The sequence below is a fragment of the Lissotriton helveticus genome, chromosome 3_2 (assembly GCF_964261635.1).
Source record: "Lissotriton helveticus chromosome 3_2, aLisHel1.1, whole genome shotgun sequence".
NCBI lineage: Eukaryota > Metazoa > Chordata > Amphibia > Caudata > Salamandridae > Lissotriton > Lissotriton helveticus.
In genome coordinates, this window is record NC_136062.1 from 318,928,132 (window position 1) to 318,954,562 (window position 26,431).

Below are 26,431 nucleotides of genomic sequence, written 5' to 3' on the forward strand. Positions count from 1 at the left end.
TCATTTCTGAAATATATTGAGTTTTGCATTTATGGCTCATTAAAGTTTAATTGAAATTTAGCAGTGCTAAAACCACAGAAATAACATTAAAAATAGGTTTTGCCTTTAATATTAGAATACATATTCCCAGTAGACTTAGACATGCTATCACTACTTTCGGGGTAAATATTTGCTGCTTTGTGATCTTGCAGTGTATTGCAAGTTAATGAGCAATAAAACTGCTAAACGGATCCACGCTTTGTGACAAAATAACAAACGTTGATAATATCGTATGTCTGGAGAACAAACCTGCAATTCGCTGGTAGTTTGCATTGTATTGAATTTTGACTTGAAGGGTAACCTCATGCTTTAAACTACTTGGGTTCTTTCTATTTGAAGCAAGACTATTGCAGCGAACTTTATTAATACACCGACTTGTATGGACATCTGCAACAATGCCAGCGTATCCTTCTCACACCACCTTGTACACTTATTGAACTAATTCTAGGCTAGAGATCCATTTCTTCACCCTTTATTGCTGACATTCGTATGCCAAGTAGTAGTGTGCTCCAAATCTACACTCTGCCGTGTGGTAGTTGCGTATTTTCTTTTCCTGTGCATGGATCCATGGCAATCAAGCTAAAAGACGAAGTAGTTTAAAAACCCTATGAAATAGGCTTTCCAAATGAGCAGTTGTCTCCTGGGTGAACCCACTACCAGCATATGGGCTCCAGGCTACATTGGCTCTTCTCATCCATTCAGAATGGTTTAAAGCCTGTGTCTGTTATACCGTACAAGATGAGGTGTATCTCACAGTCGTTCTTAAGCCATGGGTTCCGAGGTCGCTGATCATTTTTTTGTGTGAGCTTTTGAAAGTTTACCCTTTATACTTTCCCTACATAGTCCAGACATTCATCCTCTGGTATCTTTCATTTCACAATCTAAACACCCATATGACTTACGAGCGCCTATTATGGTGCAGCCTTCTCATCGCCAGTATTGTGCTTTACTTTCCCGAAATGATTTATCCGGCACCGCAGGTAAAAGTATTTATTGCAGATTAATGTACGTCTTCACTGGACAAAGCCTGGGCCAACTGTCTCAGCTGGAATCTTGGTGTCTGTCTTTACCTAGGTTCGACACCAAGATTCCAGCTGAGGTGCTACACCTATTGAAGAGACGGAAGGGTAGCAGAATCAATTCAATGTATGCTCTTTGTATTCCCCTGATCACAAGATCATATTATTGGTGGATCCAAGGCCTGAGGTTTAATTATCAGTTGACTTATTAGACATAAGATGATGGATGATTCTCTTCTGTGGATTAAGTGAAATCAGAGGTTTAAATATTTAAGTCTGTACAAAGTTATTGCAGTCTTAGTAGAGCTGTACAGTTCAAGTCACAGTGGTAATTTTGCTAATTATTAATGCTGCTCTTAAAGGTGGCACATTAGCAATCTTTGTAACAATGATTTCATATTTGGTATGACTGGACTATCCTCTTGCCCTCAAACATTTACTTAACTAAAATAGCATCATGACCCTTTATTTGTATTCCTCCATTGCCATCCTCTTGAAATCCCCCATTGAACACCTATTCTGTCTGTGGCTGTTACTTGAGTGTTAAATGTGCATTTAGCAAACTGGTTAGAAGAAACGTAGCAAATATGTCGAGTTGTATTCTGTTTCCTGGGGAAGGATGCCAAGAGTCCATGGAAATGGAAGTGTCATGGATGCAGTATTTTGTTGGTTGTAAAAGCTGAACAGGAGATGTCATAAGGTAACCTAATTACTCGTGTGAAACCATGCATGGTCCCCATAACCTGGTTGGGTCTTATTTCTGATGCACAATGCACTGCATGTTAAAAAATAATTGACTGGCTGTTTTTTTTTGTATTTCTGAGCTGACTACAAGAACATTTAATATCCATGGTTTCTTCTCCCTCTCCAACGCCTTCTGCAGTAATATACCTTCCAGCTATTTGTTTTAGCAATGATGATTAAGAAGGTGTATTTTATTATGAAAGCACTTGTTGTCTTCGGTACCAAATGAAGAATTTCCATTATCAGAATATGAAAAAAATAAGTGTCTCCAAAAAGGTTGTGGCCTTTATTGTCACTTTAAGGAAAAGGAGAATAATACAAGTTTATTCACTTTAATGCACTAGAGCCTTTGAAAGTTCTGCTTGTCATTGCCACCTGCATTGGCTCCCAGTTCTGCGTGGGCACCTTACTTCCTGTCGTCCGAAGTCCAGCTCACCTTTCATCTGCTGATATTGAGATGGGTGCTCTGTGCAGGCCGTAGAAGCTACCAGATGTGTACAGATTCTTAGGGGATCATAAGAAAAACTAGTAAAGATTCTGTGGCTCCCTGTCCTAGGGAGGATGCAGCAACATTGAGGGTGATGGTCACAGTGTTAGGAGCTTGCTATGCAGGCTACTAAAGTATTGCTCTGTCTGGTAGTTTAAAACACCTGTATTGTATTGTTGGCTTGTAAGGAGCGACTCAAGGACTTCAGAGAATTAATATGCATTTTTGGGGGTAATATATGCTTATCTTGTACGAGTTTTGTTGAAAAATATCAACGTGAATCAGAAATGTGAGTCGTCTCGGCTGGCTTTAATTTCAGATGGCGGAAACCAGTATGTTATCTGGCCGGCTATTCTTTAGGTGTGACTGCTTTTCAGAGCTTTGAAGATGTGTTCCTGCTGATCTAATCTTGAGCCCTTCGAGTACCAGTGTAATTAAGAATGTTATGTTATGTTATAGAAGTTTTATATCGCGCACAATTACTCGAGAGTATCCTGGTGCGCAAAGTAACCATGACCTGGCGGGGCAAAGGAAATTAAACTGGAAGGTTAAAGAAGAAAGTTTTGAGTTGTTTTTTAAATAACCTAGAGTCATGGATGTCGCGTAATTCCAAAGGAAGAGAATGCCATGCTTTAGCTGTTTTCACGGAGAGGGACTGACCACCAATCCGCATCCTACGGAATCTGGGAATCACCAAGGAGTCTGAGGACAGCGCCCTGGGAGTCTGAGGACAGCGCCCTGCTCGGAGCATAGAAGGCAAAACGCTTCATAAGGTACATTGGTCCAAGGCCGTTCAGGGCTCTGTGGGCCTGAGTGAGAGCTTTGAATTGCCCTCTATGTACCACAGGAAGCCAGTGTAGATCTTGCAGGTGCTGTCTTACGCTTGATCTTCTGGAGATGTTAAACAGAAGTCTAGCCGCGGCATTCTGTATGGTCTGCAGTTTCTTTACCAGATAACCTGGAATGCCGATGTATAGAGCATTGGCGTAGTCAATGCGAGAAAGCATAAGAGCCCGAGCGACTGTTTCCTTAGCTGGCCAGGAAAGCAGAGGGAAGAATCGTCTTAGAGATTTAAGAGTGCCAAAGCACACTCCGGTGACTTTCTTAATTTGTGTCGAGAAACAAAGGTCTTCTCCTAACCATACCCCCAAATTCTTGGCTGGGGTGCCCACAGAATTTGGTTGGGGAAGTCAGGAGGCACAAAGATTCTCTAAAGGCAGGAGGAAACTGACCATACAAAAGGACCTCCGACTTGTCCTCATTGCACTTCAGTTGAGCAAGTGCAAGCCACTGGAGCACCCACGCAAGACATTTCTGGGCCCCTTCGGTCAACAGGTCAGAGTCTTTCCAGGTAAAAAGCAGCTGGGTGTCATCAGCATAGGCCATTATTTTTGCTCCCAGCTCCTCCGCCAGATAAATCAACGGAGTCCGGTAAATATTAAGGAGCAAAGGGCTCAAAGGGGAACCCTGTGGGACTCCCGTAGATATTGTCCTGGCAACCGATAAAAAAGGTGGCGTCCAGACTTGCTGGGTGCATTCTTCCAGAAAAGATTTCAGCCAATCCCAGGCAGGGCCCACGATGCCAATGTCTGAGGGCCGAGTTAGAAGTAATTGGTGGGGCACCGCATCGAAGGCGGCAGAGAGATTGAGTTGCACCAAAGCTGCTCTGTCGCCCGCGTCCAGACATTCCCTTATCGCCTCAGCCATTACCACCAGCGCAGTCTCCGTGCTATATGATGCCCTAAAGCCGGATTGCGCCGGGTGTAGCACACCGGATGCTTCCACATATGCCTCACGCTGTCGAAAAACCACCTTTTTGCAAACCTTGGACATTGCCGGGAGGAGAGAGATGGGGCGATGACTGGTAAGTTTAAGCGGATCCAAGGAGGGTTTTTTTTAAAGTGGCAAAAGCTTGGCCTGTTTCCAAGTCGGGGGTACAGTGGCAGTCTGTAGAGATAGATTAATAATCGTAGTAACCTCTGGAAAGACCACCTCAGCCACCCCAGCCAGAACTCTAGCTGGGAAAGGATCAGTTGGGGTACCCGACTTGAGAGAACCAAGAATGGCCAGTGCATCAGACCCAGCTATGGGCATAAACTTCGTAAGGGGAGATACTGAAGGGGCGGGGACTGAGGGGAGCAGAGAAGAAAAATCCCTTGGCTCCCGGGAACCCATCCCCAGACTGTCTTGGATAGTCTGTGTTTTTTCAATAAAAAAAGAGGACAGCTACTCGCAACATTGTGAAGAAGCTGGGAGGACTGATTGTTCGGTGCAAGGAGTTAGAAAGCTGCTAACAATGGAAAAAATCTCCTTGCTATTGTTGTTGACCTTGGCAATCCGCTCAGCGTAAAAACTACTCTTCGCCTCCCTGATGGCTACATAGTAGTTGCTCTGGGCTTTACGGAGAGCAGTTTTGGCCAGGGGGCAGTACTCCAGCCGCCAGCGATGTTCAAGTTTTTTGCAACCCAATTTAAGCACTCTGAGAGTCTGAATACCAGGGTTTAGATGGAAATTGTCTTGGTCGATTATTTGGTCGGAGTTTGGAGGCAGAGTCAGCCCCTTGGCTGATCCAGGAGCCAAAACTCTCAACCGCTCCTTCAAGACCTGAGGCTGCCGGCGGGCGCAAGTGTAAGAGGGCCTTGGAAAGGGCTGGAATATCAATCTTCCGAACCGGCTTACTTTGGGCCATGCCGAACGGGCCAGGAGATTTCCCTATGGTCCAGGAGAACCGGATCAGATAATGATCGGACCAAGTGACCTGAAGGGGGTCAATAGCAGACAGGGCAAAGTTAGAACATACTAGGTCAAGCATATGACCTCCCTTGTGAGAAGGAAACTTAATCCACTGGGTCCGCTGTGCCGGATCAAACAGATCCATAAGTTCTCTTGAATCGGGAGCTTCCGGGCAATCTAAATGGATGTTAAAGTCGCCCAGGAGGAGGAAGCATGAGAAGCGGAGGGCCCGGGGAACAATGACCTCGTCCAGGGCTTTTCAGGAAAGGTCCAGAAGGACCAGGTGGACGGTAAACAAAAGTGCCACCTACTAGCCCCGCAGATGGCTCACTGGAGAAAGCCCAAATGTCCCTGAACACCACTGCTATCCCGCCTCCTTTCCCAGTTCTATAGTCTGCTCTCACAATTTTAAAGCCCGCAGGAATGGCCAGCTCGACCACGGGAGCACAGTGATCGTTAAGCCAGGTTTCGGTTATAAATAGGACATCTAGATTTCCATAGGAAAGAAGCTCAATGTACCACACTTATGTTGTTTACCAGGAGATAGACCAAACAATTGGCAGTGGTAGTCCCCATATGCTTTGTACCAACTACTAACGCCACCCTGCTGTAAAGTGATGTCTCCCACGTAACATTTTGTCCCTGCCCAGGTCACAGCTGTAAGATGGGATTTTTGTTCACATTTTTTATGAATAGCTGCTTTTCAGCATGAATTTATTAAGGCTGCGTGGTGCTGAGACATTGAGTTCCATTCAGCAGGTCTTTTTTAATATTGTACAGTGCTCTGTCTCTAATGCACACATCTAAACAAAAGCCTTAGAGTCGCTGCTTTGTAGAATGGTACTGAGGCATGTAATGAATGAATTGGTGCGGTCTTCTCGTTAAGTCATGCCCTGCACAATACGTCATTGGCTGCATGTAAAAATGTATTGCTTCCAGCAGTTGCCATTCCAGGACATTAAAGAGATGTTGAAATTACTGATTTTTAACTGGTTAGGAACCCGGCTTTCATTGAACAATAATGTATGTCTTTACTGTATGGAATGTTAATGGCCATAACCGTTTATAAAAAAAAAAACATGCTCTGGTACCACTTGAAACATTGATTGGTTTTGTTCTGGCGTGTAAGGGAAATGGAGGCAGGGATAAGGGGTGAGCAGAATTAGCACTCTCCAAATGAAGGAGACACGGTAGTTATCAGATCCCGCCTAGACACACTAGTACTTCAGGCAATGGATAGTCAGGAGGATTTCTGAAGTTCACCTCACTCATCTGGTCATTTGATCGCATTGGTAGGCATTAGAAAAGTGTCTGGATTTGGGTCTTTATTTAACTTGTAAGTGAAGCAATGTGTCTTGAACTCTACATTTTTAAGACCCGAATCATGACACTGTAGTGGTGTTGTAGGACTGTTTGATGCCTAAGGCCTAAGATGCTGTACCTGGAATGGGTCCTAACCAGTTGAAGTTTCTTTATTGTTTGAGCTGCAGGCCTATGGAAAAAAAGTTCCAATAGTTTAGTCAGGTGGGAGTAAGATCTAACACTCAAAGGAGGAGGCCACAGTAGTGTAACGATACTTGAGGGGGCCCCTCTCAAAGTGCATGGAGTGGGCATCTCACACCGAGGGCCTGCCACCCGTGCAAAGTCCCGGGGAGGGCTCCCCAAGAGCTCCAGTGCTGTGTAGTCTGTTGTTACGCCACTGGGAGGGCATCCCTGAAGAAGCTTAGTCTGTGTAAAACAGTTAATATCTGTGGAGACCAAAGGGCATGTCTGAGCTAAAGGATTCTTGGTAGTGGTGGTGGAGCGAGGAAGTGAGGCATGGTACTTGGAAGGGATATGGTGCTATGTAGGCAATTAGGTGGTGCTTGTACTTGAAAGTGTTTATGCGCAGGCGATTGACGGTAAGTCAATCTTCGTTGTAGCTCTGAATTTCATGCTTCAATGGGGACAGTGTAGCAGATTACATTGTTTCTCCACTTCTGAGTAATATAACAAAAACCTCTAGTTTAAACAGTCAATGATTGAATTGGGTTGCACACGTGCTCACTCACTCCCTTGGTTGCCACAAAGACATTCCATTGCAGTCAGCCATACTACAAGATAGTCTTCTAACTATTCGGTGGTCAGTGCAGAACCTTTTCTAGGCAGGGTGTTTTCGTGGGTTTTCGACGGCCTCAACATTGGTCTACGGTATTTTTGTGGGTGATCAATCTTGGGTACAAAAATGCAGTTTGTCTTACTGCTGTGTTTTCTAGTGACAACATTGCTTAGCGATTAGTACAGAGCGGGGCTCTTCTGTTTTGCATGCTGTGCTGCACATGAAGCATTAAACAGTGTCCTCTACGTGGTCTGACAAGAACAGGGCAAGGAGCACAGCTAACGTGCCTTCATCTTACCGCTATGTACAATCTCAGCCTTCAGAGCCTTGTTAGTTTGGTGCGCCTCTTTCGCATCTTCCTTTGAAGCGAGTCCGTTAACCCTCTATTTCTCACTGGTGAAACAAAGTAACACAAAGTCTTTAATTTTTGTAATTAAATATTCATAAAGCTGACATTTTTTCACGTTGCCGTAAACAGAATCTGTGAATCTACAGAGTGAAAGTGTTTAATCTTAGAGCCATACATTAAAAATATTTCAGGAGTTTAAACCCCTTAAATGTAAAATTGTCTTTTATAGCATTTCCTTGCTGTGTCATCATGAGAAGTGCAGTTGAGCTCTCACAATCAATTAGTTTTTACTTTGAATGCTTTGATTGTTTCTGCTGTTGATGGGGAGTTCTCTTTAGGAGTCTCAACTATTATTTCAATTTTTTCCAGGCGGCTGGCTGGCAATGACCTGGCTTTCATCCACCCGAAGGCCCTGTCTGGTCTGAAAGAACTCAAAGTTCTGTAAGTAATGATCATTTAGAGATTCCCAGCTAACTGTACCCCGTCTGCGGAGTCAGCATATTTCTGCTCTATGACTTTAGCAAACATTTTGTTTCAGTAGAATTGAAATGTTTAAAATGTTTTTATTTTTATTTTGTATAGTCACTCTGAACTTTACAATGTGGACTCATTAAACATAATATATTACCTACTAACCAGATACTCCAATTTCGCTGAGCTTTGTTGTTATGATCCACAAAGTAACCTTTTATTATGTTCTTTTATGTTCCTGAAAGTAACCTTTTGATCCTTGTATGCAGTTTGGTCTGTCTGGGCCAAAGAATGTCTGGGTACGCTCATCTTAATCTTCTCCACAAACTACCTCCAAAATTCGATGTATGATGTCAATATATATATATAATATATATATATATATATATATATATATGGTATATATATATATGGTATATTTTTATTGAGAGTACCTGTCAGTTTATAAACAATGCATTAAAAAAAGAGTATAAATGAATCAAATTAGGGCCATACAATAAATTTGAGGTACTCATAAAACCAGGAAAGGAAGAAATAGGAAAGGAAAGTTGGACAAGGGGTTATGTCAATATTAACAAGCCATTTGCGAGAGTTAGAGCTATTGGTGTTGTAAATCACGTCTTTTACCCATGTGTTTTGATGTCAAGACTAGTGGACACATAAAAAATAAGAAACATAAAAGCGGGCACCCTGCTGAAACATGAAGCTGCGGCACCCATGTAATTAAAAGTTATGCACGTTGCAGCCCCTGGAGCGGGCGCCGTAATGAAATAAGCGGCACACAGTAGTCGGAACAGGCACCCACAGTGTAACAGGAGCAAGAAATATAAACTCCTTCCATTGATTTGGGAGTGATACTAATATTATTGTGAATTCTCAAAATATGAAATTCTGGTGCAAATAACGCTTTGTAAATAGCAACACAGTTTACTATTTATAATAAACTTTTCACATATAGCTTAAAAACGTACATATTCCAGAGGATGAGGCGATCTGTCATTCTGTGCATAAAAAGTTGTTTCAAACAACATTCTTCTAATTAAAATAGCATATGTTTCTCAAGCAGCATTAGTCATAAATTGCTTAAAAGGCACATCCAAGCATTTCATGTTTCCTCAGACTGAAGCAGAACAAATTCAGAACACAGTACCTGTGGCTGGAAAACCAAGTTTTCGGTTTTTCTGATGTTGACTCACGCTTCCTTTATTTTCTGTCCGTGTGATAATATATATATACCCAGGGAGTGGGAATAGCGGGAAAATGTTTCTAAGCACCAGGTATCTATCACTAATCATAAAGGGGGTGGCCACCTTCAACTCAGCTTGACAGAGTTTGCAAGGGATGGACTTTATGAATCTGAGGGAAATGATTCCCTCAGGCCTGTGGGCCGTAAACTGCAAGAGGGCTTTCATTGGTGGAAACAGAATGGCAAGAACGAAAACGCTCATTCCTTAGTGTTTTCGAGGCGGACTAAGTGCTCAGGTTATCCTCTAAATTAAATACCCAGCTCCAAGGATTGGAGCATTGGCCATGAAAATGTGCCTGCTTCTGTTAAAGAAACTCTTCATCTTGTAATTACCACAGCACCATTCAGCGGAGGTGCCAACACCCAACAGGAAGTTGCGAGGGGTTCAACAAAACATTGCCCTGTTAACTGGCAGATTTTCAGGGTTTCATGCTTTCCGAAAAAGCATTATCTGAGAGTAAAAACGTTTGCAGCTAGTTGCTCTTTTTGAGCAGTGCAATGCCTGACATTGCACTTACACACAACCAAGTCTCTCCTTGGAGAAGTGCTGATGATGAGTCTGCTCCCTGTGCCTAAAGCAGAAGACGAGAGCGGGTACATCTGAAGTGCAGTCATCTCGCGGTGTCCAGCAGTTCAGGTAATGCCCCTTGTACTAACTATGCCAGAGGCCCCACAGATATTGTCTTGTTCGGAGTCTAGATTATGAGAGGCATAATAGGTGGGTGTGGTGGGAGGACAGAGACTTTGAAAAGAGGCAACATTTCTTCCACAGCACCAGAGAATGCCCCATTTTAAATTCAGCATTATCCATTGATTGCTAAAAGCGCTATGTGAACTGTCTCACACAACTCCTACATACGAGTGGAATGGATGTGATGCATAGTCCACCACAAGCAAAAAAAACTTTGACGCTTGACTCTATTCTCACATTATTCCTGAACTTAAAGCCTTATTTACCACGCCTCCATAGAGATTTTGGGGGTTTTATTTAGAGCACCAACTCTTTGGCATGTGGCTTAAATATAATGTGGAATATTCTACCTCTGCAACTTTTTAGTAACGCACTTTAGCCAGATGAAAACAATATCAGAAACGCCATGTGCTGCACGGAGAAACGTACATACACTTCCTGTTTGAAAAGTATCTTAGTGTATCTTTTATAATAAGCATTGCACGCCAGACAGCCCTAGTCAATCGGAAAGAGCAAAACGACGGGGCAAGCAAAAAACAGCACAGGGCTTTGCTCTCAAGACACTAGCAGCCTTGCGATACATAAAATACAGAGATTTCCATAGTATACTGAGATTTCCATAGTCTAAAATAAATGCACATGTTGTCCATGTTGTGTTAGTTCACAACTACCTAATCAAATGTGTAGACAGTATCCACCTTTTAACATAGTTACCTTATCATACACGTTAACATGAAGGACTGTTGAATTGGGGGAGATTGATTGGTAAGTTTGGATGTGAGGCTACGTTGGAATTGGGAGCTAGAATGGTAATTGACATCAGGAACAAAAGCCAATCAACCGGCTTCACGCTGGTGCGTGCCAACCCGTTGCATATATTGCTTGTGAATACCTACACTCATCACAATGTACCCTTCCTCTTAAAATGTTTGTTTTAAAAAAAATGCATTTCCTCCATCTATGACTTTTGTGAAAATAAAGTGGTTTGCAAACAGCCACCATTTAAATTTAAAACTGTTAAAACAAAGTAATGTTGTACTTGTCTTTGCTTGTAATAAAAACAGAAACACAGCTACAACACAGATCCTGTTGTGTTTGCTAACTAAATGACACTAGTCTTCGTCTTTTTTCCTTACATTGCTGAAGCAACAGGACAATGTAATGAAAAGAGTAGAGGTGCTGTTGTTCTAGAAGTAGGCGGGGCTTATCTGTGTTGACTGGGCTCTACAATGAAGACACTAGCAGCCTAAATAAAGAAGCCGCCACGGTCGAAAGGAACTTTCAAACAAAAGAGTTTGCCAAAGCAACACATAAACAATGCAAGCTCAGGGACTCTGTGTTTGACCGGTGCGCCTCATCCTTTAACGGAAGTGAGCGATGGACTGTGTGAATAAGTTAGAAGGCAGAAAAGATGAGTGATGCAGGAGTGAACCAACTGGTAAGTGGCAGGCGGGATTACACTACCATGGTGTTTACAGCAGGTCTTCCAGACCACCGCATGCTCGCTGGCTAGGCTCGACCTAAAAACGGTGATGTACTGTATATCCTTATTTTGGCATCTTTTGGCCAAGTTCTGTGGAACAAAAGAGTTCAAAACAATAGTAACACAAGGGCGCACAGAAAGGTCAAGAGGAAGAATGGAGGCAAGGTCAGAGAAGCTAAAAAGGGAGAAGAAGTAACATTTACAGCGTAAAGCGAACAGAAGTCAGCACACATGATAACGATAAGGTGAATTTTAGGAGCGGCATACAAGAGAGAAACCTAGTCTAATGCAGGGTTGTGAATAGGCTCCAATGGAGTGTCAGACTATTTAGGCAGTTCTGCAGGGAAACAGAAATTAGGTATATGGAACAAGAGTAAGACATAGGGGTTCAGGGAGTTAAAAGGAGTGAAGGGCTTAGTTTTTTAACTAGTGGAGAGCTGACGTTGACAGGGTTTAATTACAGCTGTAATCTGAGGAGCGAAGTTGAGAGCACAGTTGACAATGAAGGAGACATTACTGGCAGATCTAGAAATCTGAATACATAATGAGAAAAAAAAGACGAAAGGTGGTGAGAAATGAAAAGAGGACACTTAGTGGGACAGAGTTTTAGAAAATGAGTAATCATTCAGACCTGACTGGCAGAGGGACAACTGCAGACACATTCCTAACAATAGACAGAAAAAAAGGCGGGAATAAAAAGAAAATGTTATAGTTACCAACATAAACAAGTCTCTAGGCCATTGGAAGAAAAAAATGGACAGTAAAGGCGATAATGTAGAGAGACCAGAGACAGAACCGTGAGGCACCCATTAGTCAAGTGGATATAGCAGGAGTCTCCAACCTTTTCTGTAATAAAAGCTCCTTATGTTGAATTAAAATTATCCCGAGCTCCTATAGGAGATGTGGAAGGAATCCCATCAGACCAGGTTACATTGGTGAACACCATTTGCAGGGTTACCAGCAGCGATCACCTCGTGCATGAGGAACGGTTGTCGGCAGTGTTGTAAAAAATGCATATCCATGTGGAATGTTTCTATGGTAATACAAACAGCCATAGCTACAATGCCCCAGCACCACGCTAATAATAGTTTCCTCAATACAATTTGATTTGAATCACTCAAATATCAGCTTTAAATATTTTTGGGAAATGTCAGTTTTTCTCCAAATACCAGAACATACATTCTGAAAGTACACACATTTTAATGTCAAATACATGCTCTTTAATTTTGGTATCCATATAGTAATTCAATCAAGCAAAAGCCTGCAATTTAGTTTACTGGGCTGCTGTGCTTAATTTGAGCCAGCAGTTTCCAGTGCTTGTGACGGCACTTAATTGTCAACACCTGCCACATGATGGCCCTGTTTGTCTAATTTAGAGATGAGCACAGCGGTCGTTTGTTAAATCAATATACCTTTAAAATGTACTAATAACTGCCACCTAAGCCATTCTTATAGCTATGGGAGCCTGGAATAGTCTGAATTGTCTCACTTGAAAGAGTGTGATATTTAGCAGTTGTGTTAGCTCTGTCATTGGCAGCGGCAATTAGTGGTACTGGCTGCAGCACCCTCCTGACTAGGGCCTCAGCACTTATTTCTTCACAAATTAAGCACTACTGGGCTGCACATAGGAGGGCTACTTACAGGTTGCTAGAGAGCTTTCAGGAACTCACAAGGTGCTCGTTGGAGAATCCTGGAACAGTGGGTGAATGAGTCCCAGTGGATGATGGGTAAAAGAATAAGTACCGGGCCAGGCGATAGACGTCATTGCTGAACGTCTATCATATGCTACCATACACTCCGTGCCCCTTTATATCGCTTCTGAAAGTACGTTCTTCCTTTGTCACTATTTTCCTGTCTTCTCTCTTCTGCTTTTCTCTTTTTCTAAGTCAATGTCTGATGATAAAAATAAATAAGTCCTGGTCCCCAAAATTGAGTGCTGTTAGGTCCCACCTGCAGCTATCGGCAAAAATTAAGCACAGGATTTCTATGCCAGGGAACAGAGAAGGACCAGTCCGACATGTGGATAAAGTCAGAGCACAGCGAGATACCCAAAGAGAACAGAAGAATAGAATTACCCACATAGACAGATTATGATTAGAATGGAGTACTGTTGGTTTGCTAAAGAGTGGAGAAAAACGTTTGAGTGGAACAGCCAGGCGGAAGCCAGATTGAACCGAGTAGAAGAACTGCAATCTAGGAAGAACGAGGCGAGGAAAAGAGAGGAAAAGAGAAAAAAAAAGCAAGGAGATAGGTTTAAAGTTAGCGAGGTCATTAGGGTTTAGTGATGACTTTAAGAAGAGGCATAATTGAGGGAGGAATGAAAATATCAGAAGATATGGGGAGATTTTGTTTTCTCATACTTTTATCGGAACAGAAGCCTGCATATCTCTCCCCCTCACCTCCTTTCTTATTTTAAACATTTTCATGGTGGGGGTTTGTCATTGCATTTTGGCTATATACTTGAATTTCCTATTGTTTGACTGCCAGCACAACCCTCCACACACTTGCTATCATACTCTAGCTAGTTTGATATGTTGTTGCTGTGTCACATTTTTCTTTTGGTGCCATTTCTTTGAGAATGTGATGTAATTTTCCAGTTAGTTTTGAAATCCTTATTTTTTTGTACGAAACGTTTCACGTGTTGTCTCATAAAGCTGGTATAACTTGTTGAAGAGCATGCTTGGAATTTACAGAGGTGCTTACTGAGGTCACTAAGTACAGAAAAATCCAGGGCCTCTAGAGTAAACCCACATATTCACAACATGTACTTAAGATACATTGTCCATGTAAAGATTGGTGCAGTTAAGTAAATGGACCTTGTAAATTTGCTTTTATGCGCACACTCGCCGCGTACACCCACCAGAAAAGACTACAAATGGGCACAAACTGAACGTTTAGCTTCTCTTCCAAAACAAACTGTTTAGGTCTCCATGCTGACCTATCGTATCCAGGATACTAAGAATGGACTTTGATTCGGTTCCTTGCTAATGATTCGATGACTGTAACAGTTTCCTGCTTTTTCTCCCCATTCTTATGTATCTCCAGGAGGAGCATTTCTGTCGTGTGTGTTTAGATTGGATGAGTTCTATCCTTCCACTGCTGATGTCAGAACCTTGCATTGCAGTAGTTGGGTGTCTGTTTTCTTTTCTTCTCTGTCTTTGTTCTCCCTGCTCTTCCTTTACCACCACCTTTCTGTTCATTTAAAATCTTAGTTTCCTCCCGCACACGCTTACCCTGAGTGATTCCCATATTTCATTGATTCTGACCATTAACAATAGTGTAATCATTGGCAAGCCAAACGGGTCTTTGCTCTGGTGTCAGTGGAGAGACCTGTGTGCTTTGCCATTGCATGTTAAATGTTAGCATCTCGTGGTACCGCCACCAGAGGGCAGTCTTGTTAGCGTGATGTTTAAAGGAGACACCAAAGTGACAAGCGAAAATACTGCTCCTGCCATTTCTACTCCCTGTAAAAGAGCCAGCAGCCACCACTGCAAAATATCACATTTGAAGCAGCTGAGGAGAAACTTGCTGAAGCAGTAACCATGTCAAACATTTATGTAGACCTTTACTGCTTACTGTGGATGTTCATTGTAAGGGAGAAGTTTTACTTGCATGCTAGTCAGCAACTGTAGCAAAGGGCGGCCATACAGTAATGGGGCTTGCTGGTATCAAGTATTTATCCATCCCTCCTCCCTCCCTCAGTGTTAAAGTAAAGGATCTTGAGTTGGGTGTCCGGTTTGGGGTTTCATCTAGTATTGTAGAAGAGTGCACTCTAGAGACAGTCATAAAGAACCCAAAACATGATGACAGTTTTTATAAAATATAATTCTATTTTACTGTTGACAAAGTACCGGACCTCTGGGAAGATAAAGCCACATCAGTGTTTGGGTGTGTATGGATCTATTTCCTTGGGTGGATTGGAGCTGATGCTCGGTTTTCCTGTAGAGGAGTCTGTCTTCTACACATCATAAGACCTATTTCACTGTCTCTTCTGGCATTACCTTATTAACCACTACCTCAACAGTTTAAAATTTACTCTCAAAATACTACAAAAGCGGCTTCTTTGTTTCATTATCAGCTCAATCTTGTTCACTTCCTATCCCCCTAACCATAAACCTATGGTTAAGGGGATAGGGCGAAGTCTAGAACTTTACTTTGCTCGAACCATAATCCTATTCTTTAGGCTACCATTGTAAATTTGCTTGTGTATTATCCGCAATCTACCCCTTTACCTAACTGTGGCAAGACTGACTTTTCTGCACGGTAATCCCAGATTTTTGTGCCTTTTTCTTTAACCCTATTTTTTAAAGTTTAGAATTTAGTGCCCTTTTCCACTTCTAAATAGTAGTAAAGTGCCTCTACCCCTCCCCTTATAATGTCCTGTACATTGGAACTCCTTATTTAGGCTATTCAGCTTTCATATAAGCCCACTGTAAATCGTGCCTTAGGTGCATTTATTGAATGGAAAGGTAAATGTAATATGTGGACTGCAGTGTGTATTTACACTACTCACATATGACAAAAATATACTTTTATGCAACTTTTTTTACCGGTAACTGCACTCTTGAGAATATAACAGACTTTGATTCAAACGTTTAATCTTTTTAGTGTGAGTGTCTTGGTGCACTGTCCACAAACACACGAAAAGAACTCAAAAGTTGCTTGGGGCACACAGGCTATCCAGACCTAAGGCGCACTACTACGTACAAGGCCTGTGGGCTCAAAAAATATATCTGTGTATAAACAGACTATGAACACGAAAATTGTATAGTCCTTCAATTCAATATTTTAATGCTTATTTGTAATCCATTTGCGGACACACACAGATCCCTATAATGGCCAAGATTTATCCTTGAATGTGCATCCTTTTTCTGATGCTCCAATTTCTTCAAAGGAATCCCTTTACACAAAACACCCAATGGTGAAAGTCCCAGTGCGACGCCCTCAGCCTGCCAGGGCCAGGGTTTGCATGCAGCCTCTCAGAGTCAAGGATCCTTACTTGACAAGGTGTCAGGGCTACCTGTCTCAAATGTGCTCACACAGGAGTTTCCATACAGCCTCCTAGAGCCAGAGATGATTGCCGCACTCGTTCTCTGCGATGGATTACTGCTGGGCATTGCCAAGTGTTTTTAGTCAGAGACTTGGAAGTGGTACAAGCTTTGATGTTCTACCTGAGGCCCAGGGCTCAATCTGAGCTACTGGCTTGTCCTTCGTTTGTTGCCAGATTTGACCAAATAAGCCATCCCTAGAGAGAGACTTGGTGGCCAGGTCCCCTAGGCCAAAGGCCGTCTACTGTCTGGGGTCCCAGCAGCCCATCCAACGCCCTCCTCTTGGCCTAGCTGATAGTCACAGCAGAGCAACCCAGAGGAGAAGTCAGTAGGGTTGGGACAGACAGACACATGCTAGGAGCTGCTTAGTATGTGCCTGACTGGTTCAGCCTCATCATCCTTGCAGTCACTGCCTGACATGTGACTGACTGTCCTACCACATTTTTCAGCGATGACCTCCAGAAAACCTGCAGGCAACTGAATACATTGGCAAAGTTAAATAGCTCTACTTTTTGTCGATGTCAATATGTGTTAATCCATTGTGTACAGCAGAGTGACTGCTGTGTAGCATGGTTTTTGTTTTTTACGTGCAGCGTTACGGATAGCAGCCGCGCAGCTGAGTACTACATGGCTAAAATAAAACCTTGACGGAGCCAATGGACCCAGCATAGGCAGGACATAGTGGCTTTCCTATTGCTTGGTTTGCAGGATGGGAGAAAACCTGCAAAACAGGTTGTCCATTTTCGATTGCATGTTCGACTGTTTTATGCCTGTACTGAAAGTTAAGGACACAAAAAAACTGTTATGAATAGGGCCTGCAGATATTTTTTGACCTATTAATGCAATGTTATTTTGAACACCCGTTTAAAAACCGAGTACATAATTTTCAGACTTAAACAGGCAGACTTTACCGTTCCCTTTCCCTCTCACTTTTGCTGCCTCTCTCCTCGGTGTCCCCCCTGCCTTCCACTGTCTCACAGTCGTCTCCTGGGACCATGATTACACTAGGAAGCAATCCACACTGCGCCTCCCATTCGACCGTAGCGGAGTCCATCAGCCAGTACTCCCAGAAGCATCTGAACTCAATGCTGATTGCTGAAATTCGAAGTTCACTCCCATAATCTGAGATTTAGGATGCTATTTACGGTCTTTAGTTGATTGCACGCATTGAAAGAGATTTTGTTTTTGCAGAACACTCCAGAATAATCAGTTGAAAACCGTTCCGAGTGAAGCCTTGAAAGGACTGAATGCGTTGCAGTCACTGTAAGTGTTATTTATATATTTATTTAGTGTTTGATACCGTGTATATGAACGCCTGTTATAATAATAAAACCAAACGATAACTATCAATGTAGCATTTATCCCCCGAAGCATGTGTTTAGGAAACAGTATCGTAAACAAATGAAGAGCTAAAATGAAGGTGCGCAGATTAGCCCTCTACATGTGTCCTCCCCAGAGATCAAAAATCTGTAGACCATCCAGCCTTCTGCCAGAAATGTTCTTCGTTCAATGCCAACCTGGTTTGCAAACTCTCCTAGTTCATATCAGCTGCAGGCAAAGTTGTGCGGATGTACATTCTCTCCACCAGGCGGGCATGCCCTCCCCTTTTTCACACAGGCGGGCATGCCCTTCCCCTTCTCACACAGGCGGGCATGCCCTTCCCCTTCTCACACAGGCGGGCATGCCCTTCCCCCTTCTCACACAGGTGAGCATGCCCCCCCTCTCACAGGCGGGCATGCCCTTCACCCCTCTCACCCAGGTGGGCATGCCCTTCCCCACACAGGCGGGCATGCCCTTCTCCCTTTTTACACAGGCAGGCATGCCCTTCTCCCTTCTCACACAGGCGGCATGCCCTTCTCCCTTCTCACACAGGCGGGCATGCCCTTCCTCTTCTCACACAGGCGGGCATGCCCTTCCTCTTCTCACACATGCGGGCATGCCCTTCCCCTTCTCACACAGGTGGGCATGCCCTCCCCCCTCTCACACAGGCGGGCATGCCCTCCACCCCTCTCACACAGGCAGGCATGCCCTTCCCCACACAGGCGGGCATGCCCTTCTCCCTTCTTACACAGACGGGCATGCCCTTCCCCCCTCTAACACAGGCGGCATGCCCTTCCCCCCTCTAACACAGGCGGGCATGCCCTTCCCCCTTCTCACACAGTTGGGCATGCCCTTCCCCCCTCTCATACAGCTCCTTCTCACACAGGCGGGTAAGCCCTTCCCTTCCTCCCTCAGGCGGGCATGCCATTCCCACTTCTCATACAGGTGGACATGCCATTCCCCCTTCTCACACAGGTGGGCATGCTCTTCCCCCTTCTCACACAGGTGGGCATGCTCTTCCCCCTTCTCACACAGGTGGGCATGCCCTTCCCCCTTCTCACACAGGTGGGCATGCCCTTCCCCCTTCTCACACAGGTGGGCATGCCCTTCCCCCTTCTCACACAGGTGGGCATGCGCTTCCTTTTCTCACACAGGCGGGCATGCCCTTCCCTTTCACACACAGGGGGGCATGCCCTTCCCTTTCACACACAGGCGGGCATGCCCTTCCCTTTCTCACACAAGCGGGCATGCCATTCCCCCTTCTCACACAGGCGGGCATGCCATTCCCCCTCTCACACATGCAGGCATGCCCTTCTCACACAGGCGGGCATGCCCTTCCCTTACTCACACAAGCGGTCATGCCCTTCCCCCCTCTCACACATGCAGGCATACCCTTCTCACACAAGCGGGCATGCCCTTCCCTTTCTCACACAAGCGGGCATTCCCTTCCACCCCTCTCACACATGCAGGCATGCCTTTCCCCCTATCACACATGCAGGCATGCCCTTCTCACACAGGCAGGCATGCCCTTCTCTTTCTCACATAAGCGGGCGTTCCCTTCCCCCCCCCCCCTCACACAAGCAGGCATGCTCTTCTCACACAAGCGGGCATGCCCTTCCCCCTTCTCACACATGCAGGCATGCCCTTCTCACACAGGCGGGGATGCCCTTCCCTTTCCCACACAAGCGGGCATTCCCTTCCCCCCTCTCACACATGCGGGCATGCCCTTCTCACACAAGCGGGCATGCCCTTCCCCCTCTCACACAAGCGGGCAAGCCCTTCCCCCTTCTCACACATGCAGGCCTGCCCTTCCCTTTCTCACACAAGCGGGCATGCCCTTCCCCCCTTCTCACACAAGCGGGCATGCCATGGAAAACAATTACAACTTGATGAAGAGTTCTGCTGGGAGGGATAGGCGTATATGTTAGTCGAATAACCAATTTCCACGGGAGCGAAGAAGAATCCCCACACCTCCAGGACACAGAAGCAAGAATGTGAAATGTACACACTCCTGTCTACTGTCCCCTAAAAGTATGAGGGAATTACCCAAGGAGTGTCCACCACTCTCCTCATACGAGGGGGTTGGCAGGGTCCAGCAGGAATCTCAGGTGGATGTCCAGGCTAGGAAACAAAATGGTTATACACGTAATAATCCCCTTGTTACACTGATCTAAATACAGGATACATTGACATGCGTGATATTCCAGACAAGCTTACCCCAACTGCAGGTCGGGCGGGCCTTATCGAAGAGTTCAGGTAAAGGGAAGCAGGATTCTCAGTAATGTGGCAGGAGGGGTAGAACTCTCGAAGGACATACACACCAGACACAACCAAAACAATAATGGGAGTGAGGAGCACCGACCGGCTGTCTAGGGCTGGAACAGCGGAGCAGCACACACACACGAGGAGAGACACCCGGCCCTAAAAGAAGGCAAAGGCGGAGCGCTCACTCTCAAAGGAGTCTTCAAACAACAAAGAAAATGAGGGTAAGTACAAGCCTCAAAGAAGAAGCAACGGAAATGAATCTGGCAGAAAACGCCCGCAAAATGCATGAGAAAAGGCAGAGTAGTCGCGAGAGATTACTCGCGCAAAGTCAGAGAAATGCCGAAGACCGGCAGAAACATTCTCAAAGTGTACCAGACTTGAGGGAAGCTGCAGGACAGGGGGACAGCTGAATGCAGGCAGAGAAATATCCAGGAACACACGGAGGGATCCGTAGGACGCCACGGAGGACGCGAGCAATCAACCAGGAAGTGAAGAGGGGGCGCGGTACCGGAACAGTAAGCCAAGCAACGGCTACGTTCTGCCGCGCCTCTTTACTCAGTTTAGGGAGCGTCCACAAAGGCTTTAGTGATTAGTTAGTTTTAGGGGTAGGGGCTAAAAGGTCCCATTGCCTGCAATCTCGCATGTCAAGGTGTCTAAATCCTAACAGTATATGCCGAAGATCCTAATCGAGTGGCAAGGTAAGGTGGGTAGAACTGTCCACTCTGTCGAGCTCTGCCATTCTTTCTCAAAATCCAATGAATTGCTGAAAGCCCTTGGGTGTTTGTCGGAGATGCTCTGGAGACTTCTACCAGAACCATGCATGCCCAGTTGTGTTTCCTGGAGACCGCTGCCGCTCCCCAGTTAAGGCGGAGGGTGGAGCGCACCATCCAGGCGCTTCAACCCTAGTGTTTTTACAGACTGCAGCCCACTGCTGCTTTCCAGTTAAGGGAAAGGTTACTTCTTTGGAAAACCCCATTACGCGCACTACTTCAAGTGTTCATACGCACTGGGGCCAGCTCCTGCCCTCTGGTGAAGAGCGAAGGGGACGCGGCTAGCAAAGCAGCATCCGGGCTCTCCATCCCCAGTGTTCTTGCGGACTGGAAAACACTGCTGCTCTCCAGTGACGGGGAGGGTGAGGACAGAAAGCAATCATAACATGTTCATCTGATTGCGCGCCCACTTTTGTTTAGCAACTTTCACTTACTATTGGACATGTGGAGGTAGAAGCAGTCCCAATGCACACGTTTTTTGACCCTGTAAAACGCTCTGCTGCCTTTTAGCTAGGTTGGTGCTCTGGAAATAGCACATACAATACCAGGTACTATTGCCTGATGCTGACTTGAGCATTTTTGCCTTGTTGATAGGCATAGTAAGGGTAGGCTCCTCATAACCATACAGCCGAGCCTTGCGTTGTCAGCTCAGTCACCGTTTGTGAGGATGGAGATCTTTGTAGTTGTGTTTCCCTTTCAATGCTTATCTGAGGGGGCATACTTCTTTCTTCAGCTCATGCTGAAGTCATCAGCGGCCCTAAAAATACCATTGGATGCAGCAGTTTCTGTATGGTCTCAATGCAGTTTATTCATAGGAGTGTTCTGTTCAGAGAAACTCCTCCCACTTCAGGTTTTTTAAGTTGAGCCTACCAGACAGCAAAAGCTTTCTGGTTGCAAAAGACATATTATAGGCTTACCTAGAACATACAAGGGCTTGCGAGCAAGCACATTGCTGACAATTGGTTGGATTTACTGTCATTCGTTTGCTGGTGTTTTTTCATGTCCCAAGTGGTTAATCTGTTCTTTGTCCATCCCATGGAACAGTCTCTTACCCATCTCCTTGATTGTCTGGTGTGGTAGGGTTAATGTTCCTCTCCTTCTCTTTCTTCCCCTTGCTGTTCAGCCTGAGTATGTGTGGAATGTTGTATATGTCACAGAATGTTGAATGGGTGAAGTGAGTCAGTTGGTGTCTGCAGGCTGAGCAGCTAGGAGGCTGCTCCTGGTGGGGCGTACTTACAGGGATACTTACAGACCCACTTACCATCATGGCTACAACATCATACTTCTGTAACCTGTACCTGAAAAAAGCTTCTTGGAACCACAACCTGACCTCCTGTGGACTTTCATACTGCTACATCTGGCTTCTATTGCTTACTTCTTGGAAACCTTTTTTTCTTTCTGTTTAAACTCTCAATAAGGATGCAAGTGTTTTTCACCTATCCCCTCCCCAGGTTTGTCTCACCTATATGCTTCTCTTTCCCTTCCCCACCAGTACTCCGAACCCGCTCTGCTTTGCTTGTGTTGCTTCTCCCCCAACCCACTGCTGCAACCCAGTTATCCTTTTGAAGTTTTGCTAGTACTTTAGCACTGTGTTTTACAACAGCCCTTTTGAGCAATTCTTTTTCCCCCCGGGGGATTGTTAAATCGCCAACTGGCACATTACAAGGAAAACATGCTACGTCAATTTGTAGGCACACGCACGCGTGTTGAATGCATGCCATACCTGCAAAATAACATGACGCATGCGTCATTACATTTTAAAAGAAATTTTTTATAACAGCAATGAGCTGCAATGCTGTACAGTATTGGTAAAAATGTTTTGCAAAACCAATAGCTTTCATAGGTAAGACATATTGCCTCTGTCAGTGCTTGCTTTTTGAGAATTAAAGGTAGCGTTATATGGTGCGAACCAAATTTCACAAACGGGGCTGTGATGTTCAGTGGGTCTCTTAAGAAAGCATGATAATGGTTTATCCATTTTTGTCTCGTTCTGAGTGAGCTGATCTTTTTTTATTATTCCCAAATTTTCCTTCCTTCACTAATTGCATCAGTTGAAACCCCTTGGTTTCTGGTTCCTTCCCTGGTTTTGTGTGCTTTCGACTTATGTTGAAGCACTTGTACGGTTGTGCACAGTATCAACCGGTTTAAGAATTCACTCTTCACCATGAGTAGTGCGATTCCAGTACTATATATAAAATGGGGGTGATACTATTTCCGGAATGTGCTGTCATGTCAGAAGGGCTCCGTAAACTACAGTCCTGGTTGTGCAGATGTAGTGACAGAAACTGACGTTTTGCTCTTGGAGGACAGGCCTTGAGATGAATTTCTGAGTAGATTTGGGTGTGATTGTTTTCCAAAAATAGCTCCGTGTATGGAGTCTGGCTGGAACACAAATGTTAGTTCGCTAAAACCTGTAATCCCGCTGAAGGTAACAACCACAGGTTTCAACACCACTAATCTGGTTGTTTGGCAGTTTCCCAGCCTCATGTGACTTGAACGATGTAGTCTTTTCGTCGTGACGGTGTTCGCTTAGAATTTGCTTGTGTCATGGAAATATTGTTTGTGGTTGCTTATCATTGTTGGCGGGAGCTCGTTGAGCCTCCGTAATATAAGGGTAGTGTTTCATGTGCACCCTTAAAATGCATACGCAACTTGGCACCACTTATTTCTGTTTTTGAAGGGCTAAAACACTGCTGTGGAAGCAACAGGGCTTGCTCCTTGTTCCGAGTTTGGCATATATTGGGAGCTTCCGCGTTTAGACCACAGGTCAGAGGTTTGTTTTTTAGGTCTGGCCACTGAAACCTTCCCTTATCCTCCCCTCCTTCCCCCCAAGCTTTTGTCTTGACCTTCAGGAATCATTTACAGCAGTACTTCTCCTCGTTATATGGACTATTCTGCCTCATATGAAGTTCTTCCATTACAGTGCACTGTTCTTCCATCCGACACTCGGACTCCCTTGCAGCCAATGTCCTTGGTCTGCACTGGGGCGCGCTGTACAGGGGCTGGCAACTCCTCTGCGGACAGCATTCAGCCCCTCCTATGCAATGGCACGGGAGCGGGTTCTTGCCTTACTGACAACATGCACGACTACCAAGAGAGAGAGAGAGCGGCACCCTTTCTGTTAGGGGGCTGATGCGCGTGTAAGGTTGTGTGAAAGAGATCCTGCGAGTACTACAATCTTTGCAGTGAACAAACACTGTAAATATTTATGTTTACCTTGGGGCTTTGTTTCTGTTCGTACTCTGTCATTTTAATGACGACATTTTAGCTTATTTTAAAATACTGTTTTTTTATCTCTGTAATTGCGGTGAATACTACCGTAAGTACTTTTACCCCCTCCGTGCTCCTCCTGCTGGTCCCCGGTCCGCCACGGCTTGTGCCGATTGTTGCGGAGGGACATTAGGCAACGGAACACGAGGCAGCGTCATCAGAGCTGCCCCTGCCCCTTCCTCTTACATATTCCCCTCCACAGCGTGGACGCGTGCAGCGGCGCGCCAAAGGCGAGCCCGTCTGCGCCCATCCGCGCCAGGACGCCGCCTGTTGCCTTGACCCCTTGCCAAATCCACAGCTGTATCAGCGGTAAGGTTACCATTACTAGCCATTATGCTCTGTTACTCTCAGGAGGAACTAATCGCTCTCAATCCTAAACACTCGTCTAACTCTCACAACACTCATGTTACATCATGCATACAGAAGAATAGGTCCAGTAACACCACTGCCTCCACTGTGTCCTTACCTGGCCATGATCGCCCTGCACTTAAGAACTCTGGTGCGACCACAGGTTCTATTCAGATATCAGCTCTATATCTCAACACCAGATCTATCCCAAGGCATGCCCTGGAGGTATGGAGCTTTTTAGACACTGAGCGACCTGACATTTGTTTCTTCACTGAAACATGGCTACATAGCCAAGCCTCGCCCGATGTAGCTATTGCCTTCCCCTAGGAATACCATCTTATCAGGCAAGACCGAGATGGTAGGAGAGGCGGTGGTGTAGTTGTGGCGGCTAGATCCCCCATCTCCATTACCCTGCTCGAATCTTTCGTTAACCCCTTGCTTGAAATAACAATAGTTAACATCATGTATAATAAAACGTCACTGGGGAGGGCCGCCTTAGTCTACAGACCTCCGAGAGACAAAGCTAAGTTTGTTAACGTTCTCCTTGACACCATAGCCTCTCATGTGTTGGCCACAGATAATTTTATCTTGGTAGGAGACTTCAATTACCATGCGGAACTCGCCCATGATGATGACACCTGCCACTTATTTTCAACTTTGGAAACCTTATCATTATCGCAAAGAGTGGTAGGACCCACACATCAGGCAGGGCACACCCTTGATTTAATTTTCACCAATCTTCCCAGCCTTAACTGCGAACCTCCACTACCCATGACTTGGACAGATCACTATCTTGTAAAGTTTAGCTTTTGCAAACATACTGAGTCCAGGACTCTTAATCGCTCAGATGATACTAAACTAATACGGCCCTGGCGTGAGCTGACCCCGGAAGCATTCTCGACTGCTTTTATACCCCTCAATCACCATATTATTAACATCGATTTAACGGCAGTCTAGCTAGAAGCATCCAAAAAACCTACCAGCGACCCCACTAACCTGTCCAATTACAGGCCGATCTCGCTTCTGCCCTACTTTGGAAAGGTATTGGAACATCTTGTTAACAAGCGAGTCTCAACCTTCATTGAAGAACAGGGGCTCCTTGATCCCTCGCAGTCGGGGTTCCGTGCCGCCCACGGGACGGAGACTGCAGTAATGGAGATAGTGGACAACATCCGTCTCATTCTTGATAGAGGCGAGTCTGCTGTCCTTATCCTATTGGATCTGTCGGCAGCCTTTGACACCGTCTCTCACAGCATTCTTTACCAATGACTGTGGGAGATTGGTGTCAGAGGCAAAGCCTGTGCTTGGTTTGAGAGTTATCTAGCAGACCGGCACACTTACGTAAAGGTAAACACCATGGAATCCAGTAAGATCACCCTTTCCGTAGGAGTTCCACAGGGATCTATTCTAAGTCCCCTGCTTTTTAATTTGTATCTCAACCCCCTGGCCAATATTATAAAATCACACGGCTTCTCCACAGTGTCTTACGCGGACGATACTTAGGTGTTGATTACCTGCAGCTTAGATTTTTTTTACACCCGTTCCAGATTTCAGAAATGCATGATCTCGATCAGGGACTGGATGAATGCCAACAAACTTCAACTCAATTACAGCAAGACAGAAATAATGCTGTTTGGTAAGGCCAGCTGAAATGGGCACAAGATTGGTGGCCCCAAGAACTGGGACCCTGCCCAGAGCCCAAAGAAGTGGTACGCGATCTGGGAATTATGATTGAACCCACCCTTTCTATGAAATCCCATGTCAATCAAGTCTCTCGCACCTGCTAGGGTATCTTGCGCAAATTGCGTAAAATATTTAAATGGCTTCCCCTTGAGTCTAGGAAGCCCCTGATTCAGGGGCTCATCATCAGCCGTTTAGACTACGGCAATGCCCTGTTTGCCTCCATTAGTGAGTGTCTGCTGACTAAGCTACAAACCCTTCAGAACGCCGCTGCTCGTTTGGTGCTTGGGCTGTCCCCTAGGTCTCCCTCTCTGCCCAGTCTCAAGGAGCTACACTGGCTCCCGGTGCGCCAAAGAAGTCATTTCAAGAT

The 26,431-nt window shown here is 45.1% G+C and overlaps 1 protein-coding gene across 1 annotated transcript in view; it reads left to right on the plus strand.

Annotated features, from left to right (window-relative positions):
• LGR4 (leucine rich repeat containing G protein-coupled receptor 4) overlaps positions 1–26,431 on the plus strand; it is a 344,040-nt gene that overhangs the window by 190,319 nt on the left and 127,290 nt on the right. Inside the window, exons 3-4 of the mRNA XM_078684206.1 lie at positions 7,839–7,910; positions 17,600–17,671. Of these exons, the coding sequence (XP_078540332.1) occupies positions 7,839–7,910; positions 17,600–17,671 (144 nt within the window). The remainder of the gene's footprint in view (positions 1–7,838; positions 7,911–17,599; positions 17,672–26,431) is intronic.